The following is a 24,877-nucleotide window of genomic DNA, read 5'->3' as shown; positions in this document are numbered from 1 at the left end:
TGTTTGGTTTTATTAACCAATTTCTAATATATGATACACAACATGTCTGTTTGAGGAGGTGGTGCGAACCGACAGAGAAACAAAGTCAGAAAGAGAAACTAAGTCTTGTTAGTGACGTGGGAAGTGCAGCCCACGCAGGGAGCTTGATGAAGACCAATGTAGATTTGAAACAGTAATAGCAGAGCAGTCGGTGTTAGAGTTGATTAAGAGAAATGCAAAGACCATATGAACATGTCATTCAGCTGTGCCCTCCTTTATGCTGTATTTAGTCGAGAAGTTAACAGTGTAACCTCAGCTTTGCCCCCGTGTGTTTGCCTGCTCCGTGTTTCAGCTGACACAGTAATTAGGCACTCTGCACATGCTACCAGGAGTCTGACAAACCCCTGATTGCCACAGGTTTGTTGTGATTGCAGCTTTGCCAGCATCTGCATTTCAAACACCTGCCATCTTTTAGAGATAACTAACCCCTGCATGATCCCTGTCAGAGGCACTGACTGTACTGTCTCACAACTTGAGCAACTTGGCACTGCTCTCAGATGAGATATTATTCAGTCTAATAATACGCATGACGTCCATATTATGTGTCAAATGTCTGAGACTTTAGGTTCTTTTGGGATTGGGAATATAACTAGTGGAGTGTAGCTGACGGGAAGTAGCCGCTGTTTAGATCGAGTGTTGGCTATGGAGGTTGAATGTCACGAAGCGTGAGCTTGATGCTAAATTTACTTGTGAAATGTTACAGAGAAGAGACTGGCTGTTTGCAGCCCAGAATCATATCCATAGCAAATGAGTCCCAGAATGTCCCCATGCATTAATGAGCATATAGACTTGATATATTTAGGACATTTTCTTGATGTTAAGCTGCAGGCCTTTTTGAACTACTTCCTCGCTGGCTCAAGCCGTTAAAGTCTTTCTCTAATTTGACATTTTCTCTTAATGTCCATCTCGTGGGATGTGTGGAATAAAGGGATTTTTATCTCAGTTCACTTCATCAGAGGATAAAATGTCCCTCAAATGTTTTCCCCTATATGTTCATGGCCTATATGCGTTATGTAAGGATGCTCTGAATATAGATCTGAGTGTATATGACACTATAATCGACATCAATATATTTTAGGCTGTTTTTCAGCCAGGCAGAAAATAGTGCAGTGAAATCGCATGTGGCTTTGCCTTTTGCACGCAGGGTCGAGAATATATAAAAATGCATATGTATACAGTTAACATATTTTAAAAGCATTTTTTATTAATTCATGCAAGTTAGCTTTGGACGGAGTCACCCTGGGGACTGGCAGGTGCAGCAAAAGAGCTTCTTTAAAATAGCTGGTTTTAATCATTACTCAGATTAAGACTGTGAACACATAGTAGTTGAACAAGACAGGCTATAAGGTTGACGTGATAAGATGAGCATGATTCGTCATGGGAATAATTAATTAAATGAAGGTCTTTTGGGTCTCAGTCATCTGTGCTCATGCTGAATGTAGTCAGGCAGTGGCCCCTACGGGCTACCATCTGTAAAACAAAGCTGATGCTGCTCTGCAAAGCCATACTGTATTTTTCTGTTGGTGTAGGGGCTGAGAAGTCAGACTCCTCTCTTGCGTTGCACCATAGAATACAAATGGGCTTCTGAAAGCTGTGCTGCAAATAATGAGTGACTCAGGGAAAGACGCTGCAGGTCATGTGTGAAGGCACTCTGGCACGAACAGACACGCGTGCGTGCGCGTATGCAAACACACGCACGGACGGATGATGACAAACACACACACGCACACACATGCACACAAGCGAAGCCGGTGACAAACACAAGAAGGCACTCACACACCCCTGACACAGCGAACCTACCTCCTTAATTTACCCGCGGCTCCTCTGGGAACCTCTCTGACTACTGACCCCTTATTTCGTCGTTTGACTTCATGTCCAGCCTTGAACTCTTGCAGCACCGGTTTCAGAGAAGCAACCGGAATGGTGGTGGGCTGTGAGCCGTGTTTTGTCTGTGGGTTACAGAGGGGGGCGGGGGGGCGCTCTGCTCCGCTCCGCTCTGCTCTGCTCCGCTCCACTTTGCTCTGCTCAGTGCAGGACGCAGGAGATAGTCGCTGTCCAAGGTGCTAAAAGTCGGAGCGCACCCTCCTCGGTCTTGCAGGCTGACGAATGAATGCAACCTCTGCCGAAAACGAAAATCAAATATTGATTGGCTTCAATCTCGAATGCTTTGATTTGCTATACTAAACTTCTGCCCATCTGGATTTTTTATTTTCCCAATAACCGCTGGATGTATACGCTGCATAAGCCCATCTAGTGCAACAAGACTGGCTGCTTCATATTCACCTGCATCGCTGGGAAATATTGAATTGACTCCTAACTCAGGGAACGCTACAGAGGATTCTTCTAGCTGTTTTTTTTTTCGATTTCTCTTTCTCTCTCCGCGTCACATGTCTTTGGACATGAACTGTCATATTGCCTCAGAAAGGAGAGTCCGGTGAGGATAATCATGAGGAAGACCTACTTTTACGTGGATTTCATTTCATTTGCACTGGAAGGGGGGAAACATATCTCCAAACGGCTGGTGTTTAATTGCTTTTAAACCCATCATCACGACTGCAGGGAAGGATTATTCTATTTTGTTGAGCCTGGTGAATTTTACCGTGTGGATAAAGTGAAGTTTCCAAAAGGCTCAGCGACTATCTGTGATCTGCTGTAGCCCTCTATGCGTCGGGCTTTTCTTGGCTTCCACTAAGTGGATATCAAGCAATTTCGACGCGGTGAGTTTGCCCTATCGTTTCATTCACATCCCTGTTGTCACCGGCATGTCAATTGATCTGTCAAGACACGTAGCACTTTGAAACGCTTCCAAGCCAAGAGGAACGACTTACCTTCAGCTATATTTTGCTTAAGTGCCCGGATTTGTTCTCTGCTTTCCCCTTGCGAAGGGGTTATGTATTTGGCTTAAATCATTGCGCATTTAATAATGGCTACGGACATTTGCATGTTACATGGCTGATTAAGGAGGAACAGGTCGCTGTAAATCCAGTGGTTAGACTGTGATTTGCATAATTATTGGCTTCGAGAGAATTTGAAAAAGATTACAGCTACCTGTTGTCTTTGGTCGCTCTCGAGTTTGACATTGTACAATTGTAGCTAATGGGCTGTAATAGGTTTGGTTTTATTGAATGGGGAAGAATATGGTAAGAAGCCCACTCCACCCACTTCAGATAATGAATGTTTTAACCTTTTCCTCCTGTTGTTGGACGCTTGGCTGTTGCTGTGTTCCCCCCCCCCCAATCACACACACGTACACACACACACACACAGCAACATCAAAAATGTTTGCTTTTAGGAGTAACATCAGTCTGCTGAGTGAGCTGTGTTAGAAGCATAAATTCTAAGAATATATCTCCGAATTTTAAATTATCCCAATAACAGGTGCTAGACCATTAATAGTCTAGATAGGCCTATAAGCAAAAATGAAAAAGTATGAGGAAGATGGTATTCACTGGGTTATCAGAATGTGGAAAACCACAACAGCACAATTATCCTCCATCATATCATCTCTCATTTTTTTCCACTGCAGCCTATTTCCATAAGTGATGATGAAGTGGACGGACGGATCCTGAGAGGATACCAGGAGCTTAGAGATGACATTCACACAATCTTGCTGAATGTGGATTTTGAGGCGAAGGATGGGCCCTCTCCTCTCGCTCGCCTTCATCCTCCTCCTGGCCCTGAGCGCCGTGTCTCCGGCCACGGTGGGTAACCCCGAGGATTACGCCGCAGACGAGGCGGAGCGGACCGCCGCTGAAAACATCGTCTTCGATGACTACCGGGGTAAAGGATGCGTGGATGACAGTGGTTTCGTCTACAAACTCGGAGAGCGGTTCTTTCCGGGACACTCGAACTGTCCGTGCGAGTGCACAGAGGACGGGCCAGTGTGCGACCAGCCCGAGTGCCCAAAACTTCATCCCAAGTGCACCAAAGTGGAACACAATGGATGTTGCCCCGAGTGCAAGGAGGTTAAAAATTTTTGCGAGTACCGAGGAAAAACATATAAAATTCTGGAAGAATTCAAGGTAAGAGCTGACTTGTTGTAACCAGTGTTTATAGAACTTTAGTTTAATTCTTTTGTCTCGGGTCAGGGTGCGTCAACTAAGAGGAACCTAAGTTGTGGCATAAGATATGCCATCCACATTTCCACTATGAATGCTACTTCTTTTTCCGCACATAGAATTTATGTAACAATCTCCAGTCTAATTGCTGCTATTTAAGATAATTAACACAAATTAAAACTCATCACATTTTTGTTGTGGACTAAAATTTCCAAACCGATGCTCAGAATAGTCCGTTTTATTAATCCAGGTAGATTCACTCAGTGTACAACCAACCAGTATGTATCCTACTGAAACATGCTTCTTAAATGGCTGTTGCTGCACAGTCACAAGCACACTCCTAACTGGACTTGTATGTTTATGTCAAGTGATGAATACTGCAATAATAATACAAAGCAGCTTCTCATGTCATGGTGATGTCATTTTATGTCCGATAAGGAACAAAGACCAGGGATTGCATCAAACATCCATACTTATACTTTGCTTTTGAAACTTGTTGATAGGAATGTTCTTTTTATATTTATGGTTCTAAAATGGCAAAATATGACCCAGTCATTGCAGTGAACCGTGGTGAGGCTTTTCGGGATTTCAGTTAGCCCGAGTTTATATCTGTTCTTAGAATGCAATAAAATGTGTTTATTGCTCAAAGGCATAAAGATAGCTACTTCACAGAATGAAGTCAACGCCCCTTCTTTCCTGCACCATCAACTGAAAACTCAGCCAGCATTACCAAAGTGACAGATGCTTATAACAGGATTTAATGCTTTGATTTGAAGACACTGATTCATTGCTGGCAGATTAGGGTTCCCTGTGTCTCCTGAAAAGGGAGCACTGTTTCAGACCAGTGTCTCCATGGATGTTATGGAGTATGGCAGTGCTGCCTGATTAGAAATGACACTATGAGCATGACAACTACAGTCTGTGTTTAAACTGTTGCTGCCCATGAGGAAACCTCCTCATTCAAATTCCTCACAAGTGGATTGGGGCTGCAAGTGATTCAAATGTAATAAGACACAATGCAGTCACAACAACAGCATAGCTCATGGTTCATTGTGGCGTTTGTTCATGTCTGAGGAATTCAGGGTTAGTACATCTATTATTATTTGGTCAAATGCTGCAAACCCTGAGTGGAAAGGATGATTACGTTTTTTGAGTGCTCCCATGATTTGAATATAGAGCATTTAGGAGTGATGGTGGGCTCACTTATTTGTTTTTCACTGATACGAAATGCATCTTGTTCGGGATTTAACAATAACGTAGTAAATGTAAGGTTACAGGTAGAAAATGTATATCTATTGTGGCTATTATTTGCAAGGGGGAATAAGTAAACAAACCCTCTATATACAGTTATTGCATGACCAGTTTCCTCTACAATTTCAAAACTCTGCTGTAGGTGTACAAAGACTTCCATGCAATCTTGCTGTCTTCTTTTGCCACAAAGGTCCATAACCTGCTGGATCATGGACCGAATACACATTAAGTAACAGGTTTTTGCACATCTTAACATGTTTGACCCAAATATAAACTATTCACATAAAATATTACATATTTTCAGGAGATGAAACTTTGACACGATTCACATACATGTATGTATTCACACATTTCCTCAAAGCATCAGACCTAAAATAACATACTGTAGCTTTTCTTTCAGCTTTGTTTTGATCTGCGGGGAAATATTTTGATCTTCAGCTGTTAAATAAATTCACATGTTCACCAGCTAGTTGTTAATTTGTCTGGCATTTTGTTCGGTTTTGCACAGGTCGTGGCCATGTGACTGATGGAGCTTTAGAGGATGATGAGATCTTGGGGCAGTGCTGGTATGGTAGTTAAAGAGGTTACCTTGTGACCAGAAGCTCATCAATTCCATCCTCCCCATGCTGCAGAAATTGTTAGCCACTTCTTGGTGATCTCTTAATCTTGCCTTGGACCAACAGGGTAAAATCTGGAATATGGAAAAGCCAAAAGCAGGAATTGTCTCCTCCACTACAGTGGATTCCTTTACCCCAACTGCTCCAATGGAGCTACTCAATGGCCACAGGCCAGTTTTGCGGTTGTACTGGGCAACTTTCCAGTGTGAATGTGATCAGGGTGTTTCTGCAAAACAGATGTGCCCTTTCAGAGAATCCTACCTCAATAAATAAAGGTTAAATTATTAAATTGTGCATTGTAAAATTAAAACAGCTGAAAGATGCTAAAATGTTCTGCAGAGCCTTTGGGTACCTGCAGTGATAAATGTTGTGTTGCAAGCAGCCCCTTTCATTTACTGTACCCAACAGATTATTCATATGAAATATTGATTAGTGAAGCTTTAAAGTTAGGGGAAGATAATTATTTCAAAATAATTATTGAAAAGATAATTAGTATGGATATTAAACAAAACACTGACTATAAATAATATTAGGAACAAGAACCCGGGTTGCCTGTTGTAGGCAAATGCTGAGAATCACTTACATTTGAAAAAAACAAAAACAAAACAAATAGACAAGAGTCCCCCTCACCCCAGCTCCTCCTGCCTGAAAACCACATTCCAATTAAATGAATAACATGTAATTTCTGCTTTACATCAAAACAGTAGACAAAGATGCTGTATGTATCTTGATGATCTGTTTATCCACTATACAAGGCTCTAAAAGAAAAAAAAACATATTTGGAGTATGCTTGTTTCAGTTTGGATTCATAGGGATTTCAAGGCAAGGCAAAGAAACATCTGCTGGGAAATGTTAGAACATGTCACAGCTGTGAATATTAGCATGTCATGTCACTTAACCAAATTGGAGCCGGCAGGGGGGCACACAGTGCGTTAAGCCAAACAAGATGTAGACAAGCATCACCATTAACCATTCTGCCACAGTTTATCTGGGGGACTAGCATTTTTATTTTTTGAGAAATCAGAGGAAAGAAGTATAACAAATATCTCTCTATCTATCTATAGAACCATAGAACTATGATATAGATACATAGTTTATTTGGTCATGCACATTTTACTAGCATATAGTATCTGCCTGAGGCATTTTCAGCTCGATGAACAGAAAGCCATACTCTTAATGATTTCGTTTTTTTAGTATGCCTCTAGTAGAGGACCTTATGTTAGCTTGAATCAGTTAATTACACTTTTGGGATATTTATTCAATAATTTAGGTTATCAATATAGAAAAAATGTCAAACAATGCTTTTTTCAATAATAATCTAATAATTAGGGACTAATATAAAACAATTATTAGTAGCAGTCCTGAATTTTGCACATCAGCATTAAAGTGGCATAGTGCTGCTGTTAATAAGGGGTGTGGGCGATCAGACCAATCAAGACCTATGCACTTAATCTGTACTGATTGGTGCGTTTGCACGTCAGACAGCATCAAGTTCAGACTTTATAATGGCCGCTGCGTGGAAGCATCTGAGTTTGATGTGAGATCAGGTCCATCAGTAGTGCAGCTGAGTGTCATGCTAACCTTGACTGGAGGCCATGGAATGGAAAGGACATTTGTTCCTACTCGAGGGAGAGACAATATAATGCATTTGTTCTTTTGATTATCTTGGTAAAAAATGACATGACAGAAGTAGGGAGAGACAAAATCATTTGTACCGCAAAATCCCCCACTCATTTGTAAGACCACACAAGTAACTTTAATGTTGTATTCCACATTCAGTATGAAGGTTGGATCTCTTCAGTGAGGCCACGAAAGCCTGTGAACCCTGCAGTGTGCAAGGAAATCAAAGGCCATCAGGACCAGGGATACAGACTGCTGTTTAGAGATGCCGACAGCTAACCTTTGGTGTGGGCCTCACTGGCCTTTCCTTTGCAGTAATCATGCAGCATGCTGAAGACATTTGCATTTACAGTATATTCAGTAGCAGATGATGGACAGAACGATAACACAAGTCACTACATCTCAGATGTTTGAGTATGAATGGCAAATTGAATAATTGCCCATTTTCATTATGCCAAAAATTCCCATCATGCAAAGCCCAGTCATTAAGTCCCATGTGAACAGAGTATACAGTTGTTGTCAGGCAAATGGGAAATGTCATCCATTCAACACAAAACAACTGACTGCAGTCCAATGCCTGTCATTTGTGGAATCTAATGCTTGTAAAGCTTGTGCATCAGCATCCTGACAAAGTCAAAGGTGCATTTCCCTGAACCATCGTATGCACACTTATGTATTAACTTTAAGTAACGTAGTATTTAATACTGACGATAGGTGTTATTACTGATGATATTGGTTGAATTTGTGATTCCTTAGTTTTATTGCCATATAAGAGAGTTATTCCACTTAACCAGAATTTAGCAGTCTGCCCATTATGGCTGCCGGGATGCCTCTGGCCTCAGTGCAGCTACAATCAAGGTGAATTCAGGTCCCAGATCTTCAGGCTAGGGATAAGATGTGAACTTGAATGTGACCCATTGTGTTCGTGGCTCCCCCGATTCCCTTTAAGGGAAGGGATGTAAAGTTTATGAAGGGGAAGGATACTTACAGTAAATTCCAGCCGCCAGGCTACCTTGAAATTATTTCCTATTTGCAACAGGTAATTCTGAATGATCAATTTGCAAGAAATATTACTGCTAAAAATGCAGCATTAATACTTCAATTCTATTTACCTTTCCTCAAATCACCACAAGGCCATTGCTAATCTATCCACAGCGGTGCAGTTAGGGCCTACTACTGAGTAGGGTTTAACTGATGAGGCAGTTTCCCCACAGAGAACACATTGCTTTTGACCATTCTGCAGTTATAAAAAGTATAAATGATAGACTATTTTTAAAATCTGGCTGTTGTTGTAACTTTCGATTGTTCTCTTAATACAACAAAAATCTTTGCAAAAATCAGATTAAAATCATTATAGAAATGTAATGTGAAACCACATGTGCAGACAATCACAACAGTGAATCTAAAACACACACACACACACACATTACTCATCACACATAACAGTAATTAGTAACTCCGCTTTTCAGCACTGACACCTTAGAGACAAAACAGCCATAAAAGCTATAAAAATGATTGTTCAAATTGATTTTCATATCCAATTTGCCAGCATCAAGGGTCCTAGTTATTAGAAGAAATTATTAAGTGCTAACAATTAGGCCAATAAGAATTTTTCAACCAGTCCCTTTGGGCTTTGAAAGTGCACTTAAAGCCGCCCTGTGCAAATATCAACAATGTTGATGTTGCTTTTTTCCCTGACCAGCGGTAAAATATTGTTTTAAATGGATTGCAGCAGATGGTCAATCCATTCCATCAAGCCTATTATCTGCATGGGTGAGTTTTTAGTGACCCTGTTGTCCAGACTCAAAGTATTTTACATAACCATTTGCCCCTGAAGGTTACTTGACTGTTCATTGCGTTCTTGCCCCATCTTCTTTTTTCTCGGAGTCGGGCTGAAAAGCATAATGACCACTTCACTATAATACCCAACCAATGAGACAGGGGCAACAGAAGACCTTTCTCTGCTGAAACATCTGCCTCATATCTAAATTTGGTGTGGGGGCTCCATTTCCTTTTGTAAGTCTGGGCTAAGGCAGGACTGATCGTCTTGATGGTAGATCTCATACAAGAGGATGCATTGTAAACTCCAGTCACAGCCAAATACAAGGACTAGTTTTCTTTGTAAATTACATTTTTAATATACATCTACATGTAAAGCACCTGCACTGGAAGATGTCTACTAGAGCAGCCTCAAAGTCAATTTGTCAGATTGACCTATAGTTAAAACAACACTTCAGGTTTAAAATGATTTAGTTTGAAAGAGCTTTATTACCTTATGGTAGGAAAATAAATAAACCAGTCTTCTAGTTTGTACATTATTACCACATGAATGAAGTGGTACGTGTAAAATAAATAAATGTATCCACATAAAAAAACTATCATTGTATTGAGGTTGTCAAGAAACATAGAACAGAAGAAAAATAATGTGAGGAAGAAACAACAAACACAGTTTGGCTCACATTTTAGTATTGGCTGCATTGCTTCAAACCAAATGAATAATATATGTTTATTCTTATGTTGTTTTCAACTTCATTTTATTTCTGCAATTTGTCAGCAGTCACTATCTGTGAGAAAATATAAATAAAAGGTTTTGCAGATTTAGTCATGCATGACTAATGTGTACTTTAAGGACCACTATATGATGTCTAATTGTCTCCCTCTCCATCCTCTAAAGATAGTAATATGCCTTATGGGGGAAAAAGGGAAACAGTGTCTGTATTTTTGCCAGATGCAGATTCTTGTGAAACTGTAATTGCTCCTATTGTGATGTTGTAAAAATAATTTCCTAGATGTACAGTTGGCAGCTGTTCAAATATTAATCAGAAATGGTGTTAGCTGGATCCTTACCGTCTATTCAACTAATTGTCCTTCTTCTGCAGTGAATTCATGTTTGTGCTGTGCTTTTACCCATAATTAGATACTTCAAACTGGTATTTATTCAACCATCCATTGCCAAGTAAAGGCTCTGAGAAAGAGAGGAATGTTGCTTTTTTTTCATTGCCAAAAGAAGCAGTAGCACCATTGCCCTCACAAAACGTTGGATGCACATTTTTAAAGTGAGTCTTTTCTTAGTCCTTTTGGGATTCACTTGAAAGATGCTACAGAGTCAGAATCTTTGTATATGTGATAAATATGAGAAGCATGCCAATGCATGACCTTTTCCATATTACAGCATTTCAACAAAATTTAGGGTTTTCAGATTTTTCACATGAGTGCAGGTCTGGCCAAATCCAGCCACTGAGCTCATTCTGCCTTTAAAGGGCGACTTCACTGAATTTCATACCATTCCTGTATATACCATTTCCTGTAAATGAAGGGTACCAGGCTTCCCTCTGCCTTCCCCCGATTCAAATATGCTCTGGCTTCTAGCTGAAAAAATAAAAAAAACTCCTTCAGATGATCATCTGGAGGAGATGATGTTGCTTGGTGCTGCTTGCTTGATCACAATACAGAGGTAGCAGGTTTGGTCAACCTGCATGAAATGACAAATGCCTCCTGATAATGTTGTCTGACGGAGTTTGTCAACTAAAACCACGGAGACATTTTCTCATAGGGAATGAAGAGGGAATTTAATACCATTCCTTCCCTAAGGTGGCTCCATTAGTGTTGCACGTAACATGTGACCATTTGTGGACATTTACAAAAGAAAACTTTGAACCATGCCCACAGCTACTTACTATGGAAGTATATGGCATTTCCATCATTCTTTCTCCCTTTAAATGTCATGTAAATATAATTAAAACACATTCTATTAAACAGCAGAGGGCTTAAATGATGTTTGATGTCAAAGATGTTTAGTGTATTTTGGATCATGTACAGATTTAAGTTACATGAATATTCAACACTGAATGACACACAGAAATATACTCACACAGGACCTGAACCTGGTAGAGAACAATGCATCGAACTTAGCTTGCAAAGGAGCTAGTGAGTCTTTGTGTCTACTGCTTGTCTACAGAACACTCCCAAAGTTCCTTTTTGCTTCATCTGTTTGTTTTTTCTTTGATCTTCCACTCTGTATATTATATATTTAGTATGTGCGGCTCTGTACTCACAAACATTCAACAGCAGTTTTCAGCATCTGTTTGATTTGATTTGATCTGTGCTTGATGTCCTGGATATTTGCTTCAGAGCCATGAATGAGCAGTTCGTAGACCAGACTTGAGTCTGATCTTATTAGCTCATCAGGTTGGTAAAACAGCTTTATTTTAATTCAGCTCAGTAAGGTTCATCTACAGACACACACACACACACACACACACACACACACACACACACACACACACACACACACACACACACACATATATATATATATATATATATATATATATATATATATATATATATATATATATATATATATATATTTACAATAAGTTTTGCTTTTGTAGTCACCTTCATGAAAGAGGCTTCAGGGTGCTAATGTGCATAAAAACACACAGATTGAGTTTGGATCTCCATTCAAACGCTGTGATAAACACACAGTATGCAGCTCATTATTGCAAACTACTGTCGCCTCACTTCCTCAAATGAGACACATTCACATTCTTTTTTTTTTTACTGCAATGGAAAAAGAATATATTTTCCTTTAGCAAAGGCCTCCCATTAATTTTGACAATGTTGGGCAGACATAACCCGTATTTAATGACAACACTGAGACAATATTCACTTGGCCATGTAAATGAAAAGCATGAAAATGCTCTACAAATGTAGCAAAAAAAACCCCACATCATTTCCAAGAAAGATGGAAACAATGTTACCAAACACTGTCAACTCATGGACAAAATCTGTGTAAACAAGAAGATCTGTGTGATATTCAAGGCATTATGTTTAACCCAAGTCGTGACACTTATTTCACTTAACATATCAATTTGAAAATGTTTTGAAATCACTTCACCATTTTCAACATCAGACAGTATTTTGGATTTGACAGGCCCAGACTCAATACTAATGGCAGTCACTGATTCCCAGTGGTAGACCACAGCTGTTTGGTCTTTCTTAGTTATATTCTTAAAGCTTTTTAATGCTTCTTACTACTTACTCTTACTCTTACTACCTCTTACTCCAATCATGTACTGAAGGCCCAATTTGACAAATGCATTCAGGATATCGAATCATAAAATGATGCTTTGGAATTTAATAATTTTGAGGATATAGAAAAGTAAATAATCTGTGGTGCTCTTCAATAAGATGTTTTAGAAATACTGTCATTCCTTCTGTAATACATAGGGGAAACCTAACACTATCATTAATACTGTGTTTTCTGTGTTGACTGAACCTGGTTTCCTGCTGCTGGTTCTGTCATGTTAGGTAAGGTGTACTTTCTTTGTATATGGGCCAAGGTAAAACTAAAAGAGTCATATCTACTTTTCCCAAGACCAATATTGGATAAACCTGAATCATAATCTTGTTGCAAAAACACCACAAACCAGATTGTACTGCATGCAACATACAGAGCCCCAATGCTTCACTGCTGACCCTGCAGCTGCTGCATTTATGTATTTCCTGTAACAAACTCGTGGCTCTTTCCCAACCGACACTAATACTTTATAGATGTAGCATCTGCTTCACGTTCAAATTTTAATCCCACCACACAGTTTTCTTTATCAAAGGACAACTTTTAAAAAAGCGTAAACTTTTTTTTTTTTTTTAAATCAAGGACAGAAACACCAATAGTGGGGTGAAACATTTCATTTTAACATCTTTTTCTACATAAAGTCTGATTTAAGTTCAGGATTACAATCCGAAAATGGGATGTGCATTTACTATCCTCTGTGCTGTTTACCCATCCTCATCTCTAATGTTGCTCATACTCCATTTGTGGCTGCAGTGCTTCCAGACTCCCATAAATTCCAATAAATATACAAGCCCGTCCAATTCCAATTTTGTGTCACTTTATGCATCCCGGCAAAACAGGTTGATAAAAGTCACATTGAAGCATACAGTATTACCACAGCCCTTTCACTTACCTCTACACAGAACTGGATTATGAACTGTGGAAATGTTGTTGTTGCAGCAGCAATACTCCTACTGGAACTAATACAGATGGAAAAGTAGATGGCATGAAGAAAAAAAAATCATGTTTAACATTTAAAGGAATAGTTGACATTGCAAAATTTGACAAATTTGAAGCTGCAGCCAGCAGCAAGTTAGCTTCATTTAACATAAAGACTGTTAGTCTGCCTCTACCCACAGGTAACAAAGTCTGCCTCTTAGCACCAGAACATTACAGTATACAGTATTTTGTGTGCTGGATTACAGAAAAACCAAAGTGCAAAATAGCGATTTCCTTTTAATGGTTAGACGTTGGAGATGTTTAATTTTTTTGGATAGGGCCAGTAACTCCTTCTTGTTACCTAGCAACTAAACAAACAAGGAACAAAGTGTTAATTACTGAGCCTATAATGCGGGTAGAGTCAGGTTAGCTGTTTCTCCTGTGTTTCCAGTCTTTATGATAAGCTAAGATATTTGATATTTATATATAAGATATTTGATGAGAGTGGCATCACTCATCTCATTTAGCTGTCAGCAAAAAGCAAACAAGCCCACTGAACTAAAAGATGTAGGGCTCTGCCGTAGATACCAACATTCTATAGCCACAAATAAAGGACACTTTGTGACACCTCATTGCTACTCACTCACAAAGTAGTTGATTCTGATATGAAGCTGATATGCATTAAAATGCCAGTTGTATCAATTTGTGAAGTTTTAGACTTCTAATTCTTCAGATCAATATCCACATTTATTGTGGTCCATCTGAAAAATGTGGTTGTAGTTGCAGATGTCCACATACATTGCCCTACAGTATCTACACAAAACATTATTTATTAAAATTGTATACTTTAAATAAATGTATACCCTCCAAGGCTAGTGCAGATTACTGGTTTTTAGGGAGAGCAGCTCCAGTGCAGAGAGGCCCTTAAAGGACTTTTCACAGTGATGACCATGAAGAAAATCTAATATGATGAGCAGCTGACCTTTTGTTATTTGGAAACAGTTTGTATTTTTCCACTCCATGTAATTGCATTACAGTTTATTTTCCGGTCAAGGGACTGTAAAGATAGAGTCAAGTAAGAGGCAGTAGCAAAGAGAACTGCATAGCGCTGATTTACATGTTGCAGAGGTGGTAAGATGAGCCTCTGAACTGTTTCCTGAGGCAGGCCGCAGCAGAATGCAGCAAAATGCTAAATATCACAAACATCATTTTACAGACGCCCTTATTAGTTATTTCTAGTAATTTTATTCAACATCAGCTACATGCGCTGTTTTAATAAGCGAGAAAGAAAAAAAGCCTAATGAAGCACGGTTTGTGAATAATTTAATAACTTTTCTTTGTTTTTCAAGATGGCCTGAGATGCATGTAACATTTTTAATCAGAAATTTTCAGCAAATACGCCAAAAGAATCATGTTGTCTCTTCAAGTGACCAGTATTAGTCATCAGAGCACACACACACACTCATAAAGGTGAAACCGAATGAATCATCTAACGTGTTCCCTGTTTTTCTTCACCCTTCTGTCCCCAGCCGTCACCCTGTGAATGGTGCCGCTGTGAACCAAATAACGAGGTACACTGTGTGGTGTCCGACTGCGCCGTCCCAGAGTGTGTCAACCCAGTGTACGAGCCGGAGCAATGCTGCCCCATCTGTAAAAATGGTAAATACTCATCTCCTCTGGAATGCAACACACACTCCTCAGAAGTCATTAAATTTTCATTAAACCGGTGACGGCAAGTTTATCTGTGGCATTGCCATTTGATGGCTGCGCCTTTAGAGGATGAGGATGTAATTGATGTTTTATGAATTAAAATTATTACCTTGGGCCCATTGGACACTAATGAGCAGTACTAGTTTTAATTATAAATGACACACGAAGCAGAGTAAACATTAGCCCATTGATTAAAGGCATGGTATGAGGGACAAATGTGTCCTCAGAGAGCCTTTTATCTCCCACTGCCCTGATGCCCTTGTCACACAGAGCCAATCCCTAAATTAGAATTATAGGATTTCAATGGTTCATTGGCTATTTACAGGGCAAGGTGGGAGAGTTCCCTTTGCCAGCACCAATCCTGAGGGACAGATCGAGCTTTATGACTAAAGTACAGTAACTGTTGGTGGTCCGCAATGTGATCTTTGCTGGAATGATCCACAGCAAATGGCGCCCGTGGGACAAAATTAAGAGCACAGACAAAAGAATGTTGCTTTGTCTGACTTTTAATTGTGTTGTTTTAAAAAAACTCACATTTAATTAGTGAGCTTAAAGAGCCTGCAAAAAAAGTTTTTCTCTACTCAAATGAGAACAACAAGGTTGCGCTCGTGATTGGAACTGATTGTTATTGCATTTAGTCTTCTGATTATGTAGCACCCCACTCTAAAAATGGAGAGACTATTTATGGGTATTGTAGTTTCCTGAAATATCCTTTTCTGTCAAGCAGCAGTTGACCTATAAATGTGAAGAGAAGGAATTTTATTTGAGACAGATGCTGTTTGGCAATTTCACTGCAACTAGCCACATTTTCATTCACACTTAGTCGAATTTTCTTTCTTTCTTTGATTTCAACACATACACACAAAACACACCCACACTAACAAGGCTGTAGAAGCTGCTAGAAGAGCACTAATCCAGGCTGACAGGACACAGTGACACCCTTGGCATTTCAGGGTAGGCCTGCTGTTTCTGGGCTCCCCAAGGGTGCCTGGTCAGGGTCTCCGTGGGAGTGGATGGCTGAGGGCTGTGAGGGGAGGACAAGAAGAAGAAATGCTATTAGCTCAAATTTCTGGCCAAAGGACAAAGGTGGCAGTAAATACGTACATGCTGGAGTCTGATATGCAATGAGTGGGAAAAGAACAATACATTTTATTTTTTTACTTAGGAGCTGAAAGTGTCTGATTCACTTTGAGGCAAAAAAATTTGGGCGACCCCAGTGTGTAATATGAATGCAGCTTATGTTACACTCACATCTGACTCACAGTTGAAAGGTCTGTTGCATCAGCAGAGTCGCTTTGCTGTGTAGGACGTTCATCAGTACACTCTGCACCTTGTTTTCACTGTTCCAGCACAGGTAAAAGGTCTGACCGTACCCACTCGTTCTGAGATAGGTAAAAGAAAGTATTTGGGCTTTTTTACACTTCAAAGCCAATGACATGCAATAGGCCTCACTGCTAGGAGATGAACGTTTTGCACATGCTAAATAATCACTGTTGTGCTAATGAGGAGGTTCAACTATGTCTGGATATTTGGGTCAAAATAGGGCCAATTAAAGTTGGGAAATAAATACAGTGTTTGAATTAAGGCAGGTCCTACAGTAACTTCAACTAAATAAGCAAAGTTATAACCCTCGTGTGTCTTGTAACCTGCGAATCGCCAAATCAGTGTTTGTAGCTGCCAACCTTTTGTCACAGCTGTCAGTTTTGCAGCTTTGTATCAGACGCGGTTCTTGGTGTTCCTCCCTGAAAACAGCAGCACCGAGCAGAAGGCAGCACAATGGAATAGTCAGCCAGTGGGAGTGCTTATCTCTGAGCTCCACATTCTCTGAATCCGACTGATTCAGCTCATCGTTATCGTGGATTTCATACTGTAAATGCATCAGGGGTTGTATGTAATTATATAATTATCTTGAGGAAAATGATAATAACATGTAGTCTAAAAATGGGTGGTGTCTTCTCCATAAAATAGGATTAAACCATTTATAGATCTGCCACATCTTATCAGTCAGGAGGCTGTCATTGTGATTTTTTTGACAGACATATCATTGAGTAGCACTGCCATTGAGCTGACTATATTTGGGCAAGATATCCAGATTGACGTGTTCTGTGGATAGGCTGTAGTTTCTAAATAACAGGGTTTTGACAGGTGGATTTAAATGAAAGCATTTCTTACCTTTAGGCAAAGATCATACTCGAGCCAAGTAGACTGTAATGAATCTTAATATGCATTCGCTCCTTAATCTGTAGTCGGGGAAAGTATGATGTGCTGAGACAGTTTTGACAGAGGACAAACATTTTCTGACTTCTTTTAATTTTATCGACTAAATATTGATCACAGGCTCAGACAGGTAACCGTGTGTCCTTCGAGTGATGACAGGTAGCTGTAACAGTGTCCTTCTGGCTCCCAGTCTATCTAGCTATAAACAATCACACTTGGCAGAAGCACCAGTGACCCTCTTCCCTCATCAACCTCTACTGAGTTTGTCCTGCAACCTGTGCCAGCTGTCCAGAGGCAGATCAATGAAAGTTAAGGCTTGGCAGGCTCCCTCAGTGTCTCCTCTAAGCTTAGATCAAAGGGCTTTTATCAGGTCCGTATAAAGCCTGGGACTCATCTAGGCTGAGGCAAAGGATGGGAATAGTAGGTACTCATCAGATTCCGTGGGCACTGTCACAGGGATATTTATGGCCTTGTGCACCTTATATTTACTCGAGGAAATGAAAGCATTTGAACAACTGATGCAAAAGTTGCTAATCAAATTAACCTTTCTGCTAAAACCCTTGGGTAAGGTTAAGTAAGAGGAGTAGTAGTTGTAGAATCACATGAACAGTTCTGTTTCACAACACAAGAGAGTTTGATAGTAGTGTATTAGTAATAAAAGAACTCGTGATACTTAGGACATCAACACAAACTCTGTTCTGTGTACAGCAAGTGTTCTCGTAAACCATGACACTCTGATTTTCATTTTAGCCTCATTATAGTTTCTGTTTTATGATATGTTTCTGTTGTTTCCCATAAAATCCAATGGGAGAAATAGGCGAGACAAAGCAGATGGCTCATTTTTTTCTCCTTTTGAGAAAACAAAATAGCAATTTTCTTCTATAAAGTAAAAGAGAAACTGCAACTGGGCATTGTAGTCCTCATAAATGGAAGGATTTATTGCAGGGCTGCTGTATATAGAGTCGCACTGTTTGAGTGTTTTCCTCAAAAGGAGCCATCTCCCTTATATCTCAAAGGATGAGTCCAGTGATGAGTCCATGATTTTAGGTGAGATTCATCAGAAACAGAAAAGAATCAGACAGAAAACTAAAATGAGGCAGAAACGAGAACCACAACTTTGTCTCTGGGCAGTTAAGGAGAAACAAAACATTTTTTCTGAAAGTGAAGCCAGTTCACACTTGAGCATTTTCTTTTGTAAAATATCAAATTATTGGCAGTTAGTCTGGTGATTGTGCAGATGTGCATGTAGTCACCGGTGTCTCCAGTAGTACCTGTGTAAATGACCTCTCTGTCAACTTACAATGCTGTTTCAGATTTACACTGCTAGCATTGAGTTGGCCTGTGCTAAATCAAACTCAGCGGGGCACTAAAATGTCCATGAATATTAGCTGTGAAAGCTACTGTGTCTTCAAGAGTTACGAGACATATGAGATTTTTACGACTACTCATAGAGGAGTCTTGAATCTGGCAGGTTTTACAGAGCTGAATGCTGAGAGCCATCCAAAGTCACCGTCACACCAATTGAGCTGCTGATTGCTTCATTTAAATGATTAAAACTGGGGCGAATTCCTGGCACCTTCAGTCTCTTCAGTCTAGAGGAAAAGATATACAGCCCCACATCACCCTGAGGTAGGGAGAAACAAATTAGATAAAATTATTTCAGGTGGTGTTTACCAATAGTGAATACACTGCATTCCTACAAAGGTACCAAAGGATTCAGCATTTCTGGCTTGCTCAAGCACAGATCCTTAAATGTACCCAGGCTAATCTGTCTTTCTATATGCTGAGATCAAATACGTGGGCATGAGGTGTTCCAGCGGTACACAATCAAACATATTTTAGAATTAAAGCAATCTTATCAAGAACAGGCGATCCATGCAAGTAAATCCTACTGTGTTTTAAGGATAAACCAGACATCAAAATTAATCCAAGTTCTTTATTGTTTTGGAAGTGTGTGTGCGTGTGTGTGTGTAAGGAATTGCTAAAGAGTTCTCTGGCCTTTTCATACAGACTGAAGTGATTAACACCATCCTCCCCACTGCCCTTCTCAAAGCAGCTTCCTCTCTCTCTCCCTCTGTCTCTCTCTGTACTTCAGCCTCTCTGTACTGCCAAGCCAGTGGCTGGCAGGCTTCTGTGCTCGCGGCGCATTAGGATGCAAAGCGCTCCATGTCAAGGGAGAAGGGGAGACTAACAAAAGCGCTTTAGTGTTGCAAAAACAAGCCCATCGGTGCATGCCCGTGAAAAGATCTGTACGTCTGCTCTGACTCCCCGAACTCCCTGCAGCTCTCTGCATCACTCCACCACCCCTCAGAAAAGAGAAGCTCTCAGGAGAGTCACATCCATTTCTTGTCGTTCTCATTCCTTGTTTCCTGTCTTTCTATTCCTTTCCTCTCTTCCCATGCGGCAGGTCCAAATTGCTTTGCTGGAACAACGATCATCCCAGCCGGAATCGAAGTGAAGGTGGACGACTGCACCATCTGCCGCTGCCACAACGGAGACTGGTGGAAGCCGGCGCAGTGCTTGCGGCGGGAGTGCCTCAATGGCCAGTCGTTGTCATAGAGAGACTCCATCAGGGATGGTGGAAAAGCTCAGGCGAGGCCCTGCCTACTGCACCATTTTGTATGATTGACAGGGCAGGAGCACAATTCCCAAGCAACGTGAGACAGCATAGTGTTGTGGAGATGCTCTTACAAGCTTCACACAAATAGAAATGAAGCCAGTGAGAAGGGGACAGAACTGGTCTCGTGGCTGTTTTCACCCTCCAGTTTTAATCATCTATTTTCTGAAGTTGACTTGCTTGACTTGCTGCTCTCACACAAAGTTTCTAAGCTCCCTAAACTCTTTCCTAACCATTGGCGGTGTTGAATTGCTCATGTTGATTTCTGTATCCACGGTGGCATAAAAAGTATGTGAAACCTTTGGAATTCCTTGGTTCACTGCATGAAATCCTTATAAAATGTTTCTTTAAATTGTCATTACAAACAGGTTAATCACAATTATAGCTTTAAAGACTTTTACTGAACCTGCCCATTTAAGAATCACAGTGCTGGTGGAAGGATGAAGGTGATCCATTAGGGTTAATAACTGCTCAACCTCCTTTAGCAGCAATAAACTCAAACTCAGAGCACTTTCATAGCTGAGGAAATCTGGACAATCCATACTTTAAGAATTCTTTTTAACTCATCCATTCTCTTAAGGTCATTTCAAAAAAGCTCTGTTGCCCCCCCCCGCCCAAAAAAAGTGCTTGTTCTTTGTTTCATTCTTTACTATATTTAGTTACCTGTTTAGTGTCATTGTCCCGATGCCTCACCCGACTTCTACTACGTTTCATCTGGCGCACAACCACCTTCACATCATGCTGTAAGTTATCATAATAAACCTGATAAACCCTCAGTGATGACGAGCTGGCCAGGCGCTAGAGGCAACAAAGCAGCCGTAGATCACGATGCTTCCTCGTCCATTAGTGACCTTTAAGAAGATGTTTTCATTTCATAAGCAGACTAGTGCTGAACATTATCTCATACTATTCAAACAGCTCACAAAACATTTTCCCCTTAATGTTATAGAGTGTTAAGGTGCTCCTTGACTACAGGCATTAGCTTACGGTTTACTTTTTTTTATAGCAGCAGCATCTTTTATGTCCTGCCCTGGACCATGCACTATGATTTGCGTACAGAGATCAGGCTCCAGGGATTCTGGAGCCTGATCTCCATACCTAAACCCTGACTTCGAAACCCTTTCCAGCATTATGCAAAGCAACAATTCTTGACGTTAAGTCTTCTGAGATCTCTTTTACCAAGGCATGATTCACTTCGGCAGATGCTTCTTGTAGACTGTAAACTCAAAATGTTTGATTGTTTTTATAAGTCAAAGTCGCTCTACCCTCCAATCTGCTTACATTTATTGGACTGTGGTTTTCCTAAATCTTGACTTCAGTTAGATTATGGTTACATTAGTCTAAGGGTTCACATACTTCTTCCTGACCGCACTGTGAATGATGGGATGATGTATTTAATATATAGGAGAACAATACAATTTCTGTTATTAGTTAAAACAAATTGTATTGAATCATAGTTTTAACTTTATGTTCTGACCATATCTTAAAAGAAATGTATTTATTTGGATCCTACTAGCCACTACCAAGGTAGCAATTACTCTTCCTGGGGTCCACCTACTTTCTTGCCGCTGTATGTCATCTGCTTGTCGTACGTCTGTCACAATCACGCAGGTGTTGTAAAATTCCAACAGTGGGAAAACGAGTAAGCACACTAACCTGCGCTTTTGTTGTCATACGAAGACTGACGCCAGTGAAAGCACTGCAAATGTGTTTGAGTTTTAAACTTTCACTCTAAGAGCTTGTTTACAAAATGCACATCACACATAAATGTTTGTGTGTTTGGTCGTCATAAAATGTTTTATTGCTATGGCAGGAACTCACCATTAACACTTAGAGGATGCTACTCTCAGTTTTATAAACTACTATAAAACCCTAAAAGGCTGATTTAATTGACCATCATACTGGTTTGAGACATGTCTCCATATAGTAGCAGTAGAGACAGTACTGTAAAATGAACGGAAAGACGTGGTAGCAACAAAGTCATTTTTAAAAGTCTTCAAAATTCTGCAGTACTGTATCATAACAACAACTTTGGACATCCCCTTCTGGCTTAATTGTTGTTATTGTTTTCTCTCAGAGGTCCATATCCTCCAAAATATTCCCACTAACTGCTTGAACTTGTTATCAAAGCAATTAGCGAGCCAAGAGCAGCCTGCTTTAATTTTCCTTAATCAAGGAGTATTCCGTGATAAATCATCCAGCTGGGTGCTTGGCGCTGCTGCAGCTTGCATGCTGGGTACATTAAACAAGAACCAGCAGACAAAAAGGGGAAATCTGCATATGTCTAAATGCTTTTAGGCAGCATACACATCGTCTACAGAAGCACGCTACTTGTACACAATCTCATAGGCACAGTGTGTTGATCTGCACCCAGTGAAGCACTTAAAACTATAAGGCTTGTTAAGAGACAAATTGGTTACATTATCCCACTGCTCCCACTTTCCCATTAGATTATGCAACAGATTTTCAGTTCCACCCCTCCCCAATGTTTGAAAAGCTTACCCAATATGGTGTGGCTACAGCCAGGACTTTAACACAGAGACAAGCTAATGTATTGCCTTGATATTTTCCCAGACCAGAGTGGTCCTCGAGTGGCCCAATACGAGAGGAAAAAAATACTGAACCAGAGCCCAAAACATGATGTTTGCCAGATGATAAATACTAGTCATTAATTCAAAGGTGAATTCCAGTAAGCCTGTGCCATTTATCACTAGAATTTTTTCCATTTCCACAAAATCAGTTCCTGTTAACCTTTTATACCCCATTCCTGAGCGATGATGGATGGGTTGCTTAATAGCATCTCCCAGCACTTTGTAATGAGAAAGAAATGAACATAGGATAAAGACCAATGGCTAAAGGGATACAGTATATTACCTTAAAAGGCACACAAACTAATTTCTAAAAGAATCTTACAGTCTGCAAAGTCTGCTACATATTTTTAAGCTGCAGCACATGGGTGGTGGAGGAATCGCAGAACTAAAAGTAAGTGGGTGGAGCTCAATCTTAGGTGCAACAATGGAGATTGGATCCATTTCATCATTAAGCTACAGTGATTTAGTGTCTTTCAGTGTGAAACGACATACCTCATCTATCTGGCCTGAAGTCTGCAGACTCATAAAACAAAACTGACATCTATGGTTTATCAATCACAGACGTGGTGCACAAGTCTTTTCAGGATTAATAAAGGGGCTCCATTCATCTTTATTATTCTAAATGTCATTTGATTATTCAACCTCTACATGTATCCCAAAAAACTTATTAAAATAACTTTATTGGGTAGCAACAGTGGGAAACTGAAGTAAGCGTGCCAGTTGACAGGGCTCAGAGGCACTGCCGCCACCACTGATGCCTTAGTGCTAATGTTCCAGATAAGATTCACAAAGCATGGCCTTTAGCTTTCATGCTGTACGAACGGCCCAGACTGCTTTAAGTGCTTCTTTGTTCGGACTCCTCTGTGCAATCGTTTACTGGTAGGCATTGCCCAAAAACTAATTATTGCTCTCCCCTAATATCCCATAAACAATCAGCAGGCTGAAATAGTAGGACGACATGGAAAGGGCAGTTCAGTCACAGCTAAAAATGCAGATTTAAATGCACAGATGGGAGTAAAATTAGCGTTTCTCATAGAAAGTAATAGATAGGCAGCAGACATAATGTAGAAATATCCAGGCAACACCATCCTTGTGACACTGCAACTAATTTTCCCGTTTGGAGGTGGCGTGGGGGCAAGATCATGATCAACTATACCTCCACAAGAGTTGTGAACCAGGATGCTAATAGAATGAAATAAGACAAAAAAACAACAACAAAAAAAAAAAGGAAATTAAATATTCAGAGCCTAAATTCATTAATAAACGTCATTAAAAATAGGTAGACTCTTTAAACAGCTGTCATGAAAACTACTTTTACTATTCCCTTTAAGAACTAGACATAATGAGTTTGGGTCCACATGGCTTAAGATACACTTGAGACAATGGGCTGTATTTTAAAAGCAGAAGAGGCATTTATGCAGCATGCTTCCACTACACGCAACTCAGCGGGAGCCTCTGTCTGGGCAAACCAGGGGCAATTACATTTCTCCTTGCAAATACATAAAGCTGCACAGTTTCAAGGACAAATCAGCAGCACAGTCTGTTCATTTTCTGCCAAGAAACTTGAGTCTTCATGTCTGTCTGTGATAGTCGATTTAAATGACCTGATCTGTCCTCCCATCATTCAAACCGCAGGCTTGTACATGGGCATTTTGTAAAGGTAAACCATTCGTCCTTTCCACGAGACACCGATTTACTGTAGCTGGAAACTATGAAAGATTTTTTTCTCTTTTGTTTTTTTTCAGCAACAAAACTGTTACATAAAGTGTGCCTGAAAACCAACAGAGTACTATTTGGAATAGGAGGAGAGAAACACTTATTATACAAAGAATTGTATTAGGTGTTGGGGCACCAAGGGTCTGTTCATACAGCAGACAAATGTGCTCCAATATAAAATTTGAATTTTATGTTTAAAATTATGAGTATATTTGATTGTATGTGAATACATGCTCACACAGCTTCACTCTAAACTGTACAAAAAAAAACAAAGGGTCCACATTTTAAAAGGTCAGACAACCCTTGGTGCTCCTTTTGTTGTTCATATGTAAATATCTTCAAACATATGTGTATTCTGAAATCTGAGGTGGAGTAAAAAACAAACAAACAAAAAGACTTAAAAATAAGAAAATGTGTATTATTCATCGAGACAAACACTATTT

General features: G+C 40.0%; 1 protein-coding gene across 3 annotated transcripts in view; it reads left to right on the top strand.

The window, feature by feature from the left end:
* Positions 1-1,412: 1,412 nt before the first annotated feature.
* vwc2l (von Willebrand factor C domain containing 2 like) overlaps positions 1,413-24,877 on the top strand; it is a 44,275-nt gene continuing 20,810 nt past the window's right edge. For 2 of the 3 annotated variants that reach the window (XR_010915137.1, XM_067515220.1), the window contains exons 1-3: positions 1,413-2,756; positions 3,566-4,061; positions 15,113-15,242. Coding sequence is in view for 2 of the 3 variants with exons in the window: in XM_067515220.1 (XP_067371321.1) it covers positions 3,654-4,061; positions 15,113-15,242 (538 nt within the window). In the remaining variant the exon portion in view is untranslated. Of the gene's footprint in view, positions 2,757-3,565; positions 4,062-15,112; positions 15,243-19,917; positions 24,027-24,877 lie in introns of those variants that run through there. The other variant, XM_067515217.1, reaches the window with a different exon arrangement.

The sequence above is a fragment of the Channa argus genome, chromosome 9, assembly GCF_033026475.1.
Source record: "Channa argus isolate prfri chromosome 9, Channa argus male v1.0, whole genome shotgun sequence".
Taxonomy (NCBI): Eukaryota; Metazoa; Chordata; class Actinopteri; order Anabantiformes; family Channidae; genus Channa; species Channa argus.
Note: the sequence above shows the minus strand (reverse complement) of the source record. Positions and strands in the feature narration are given on the sequence as shown.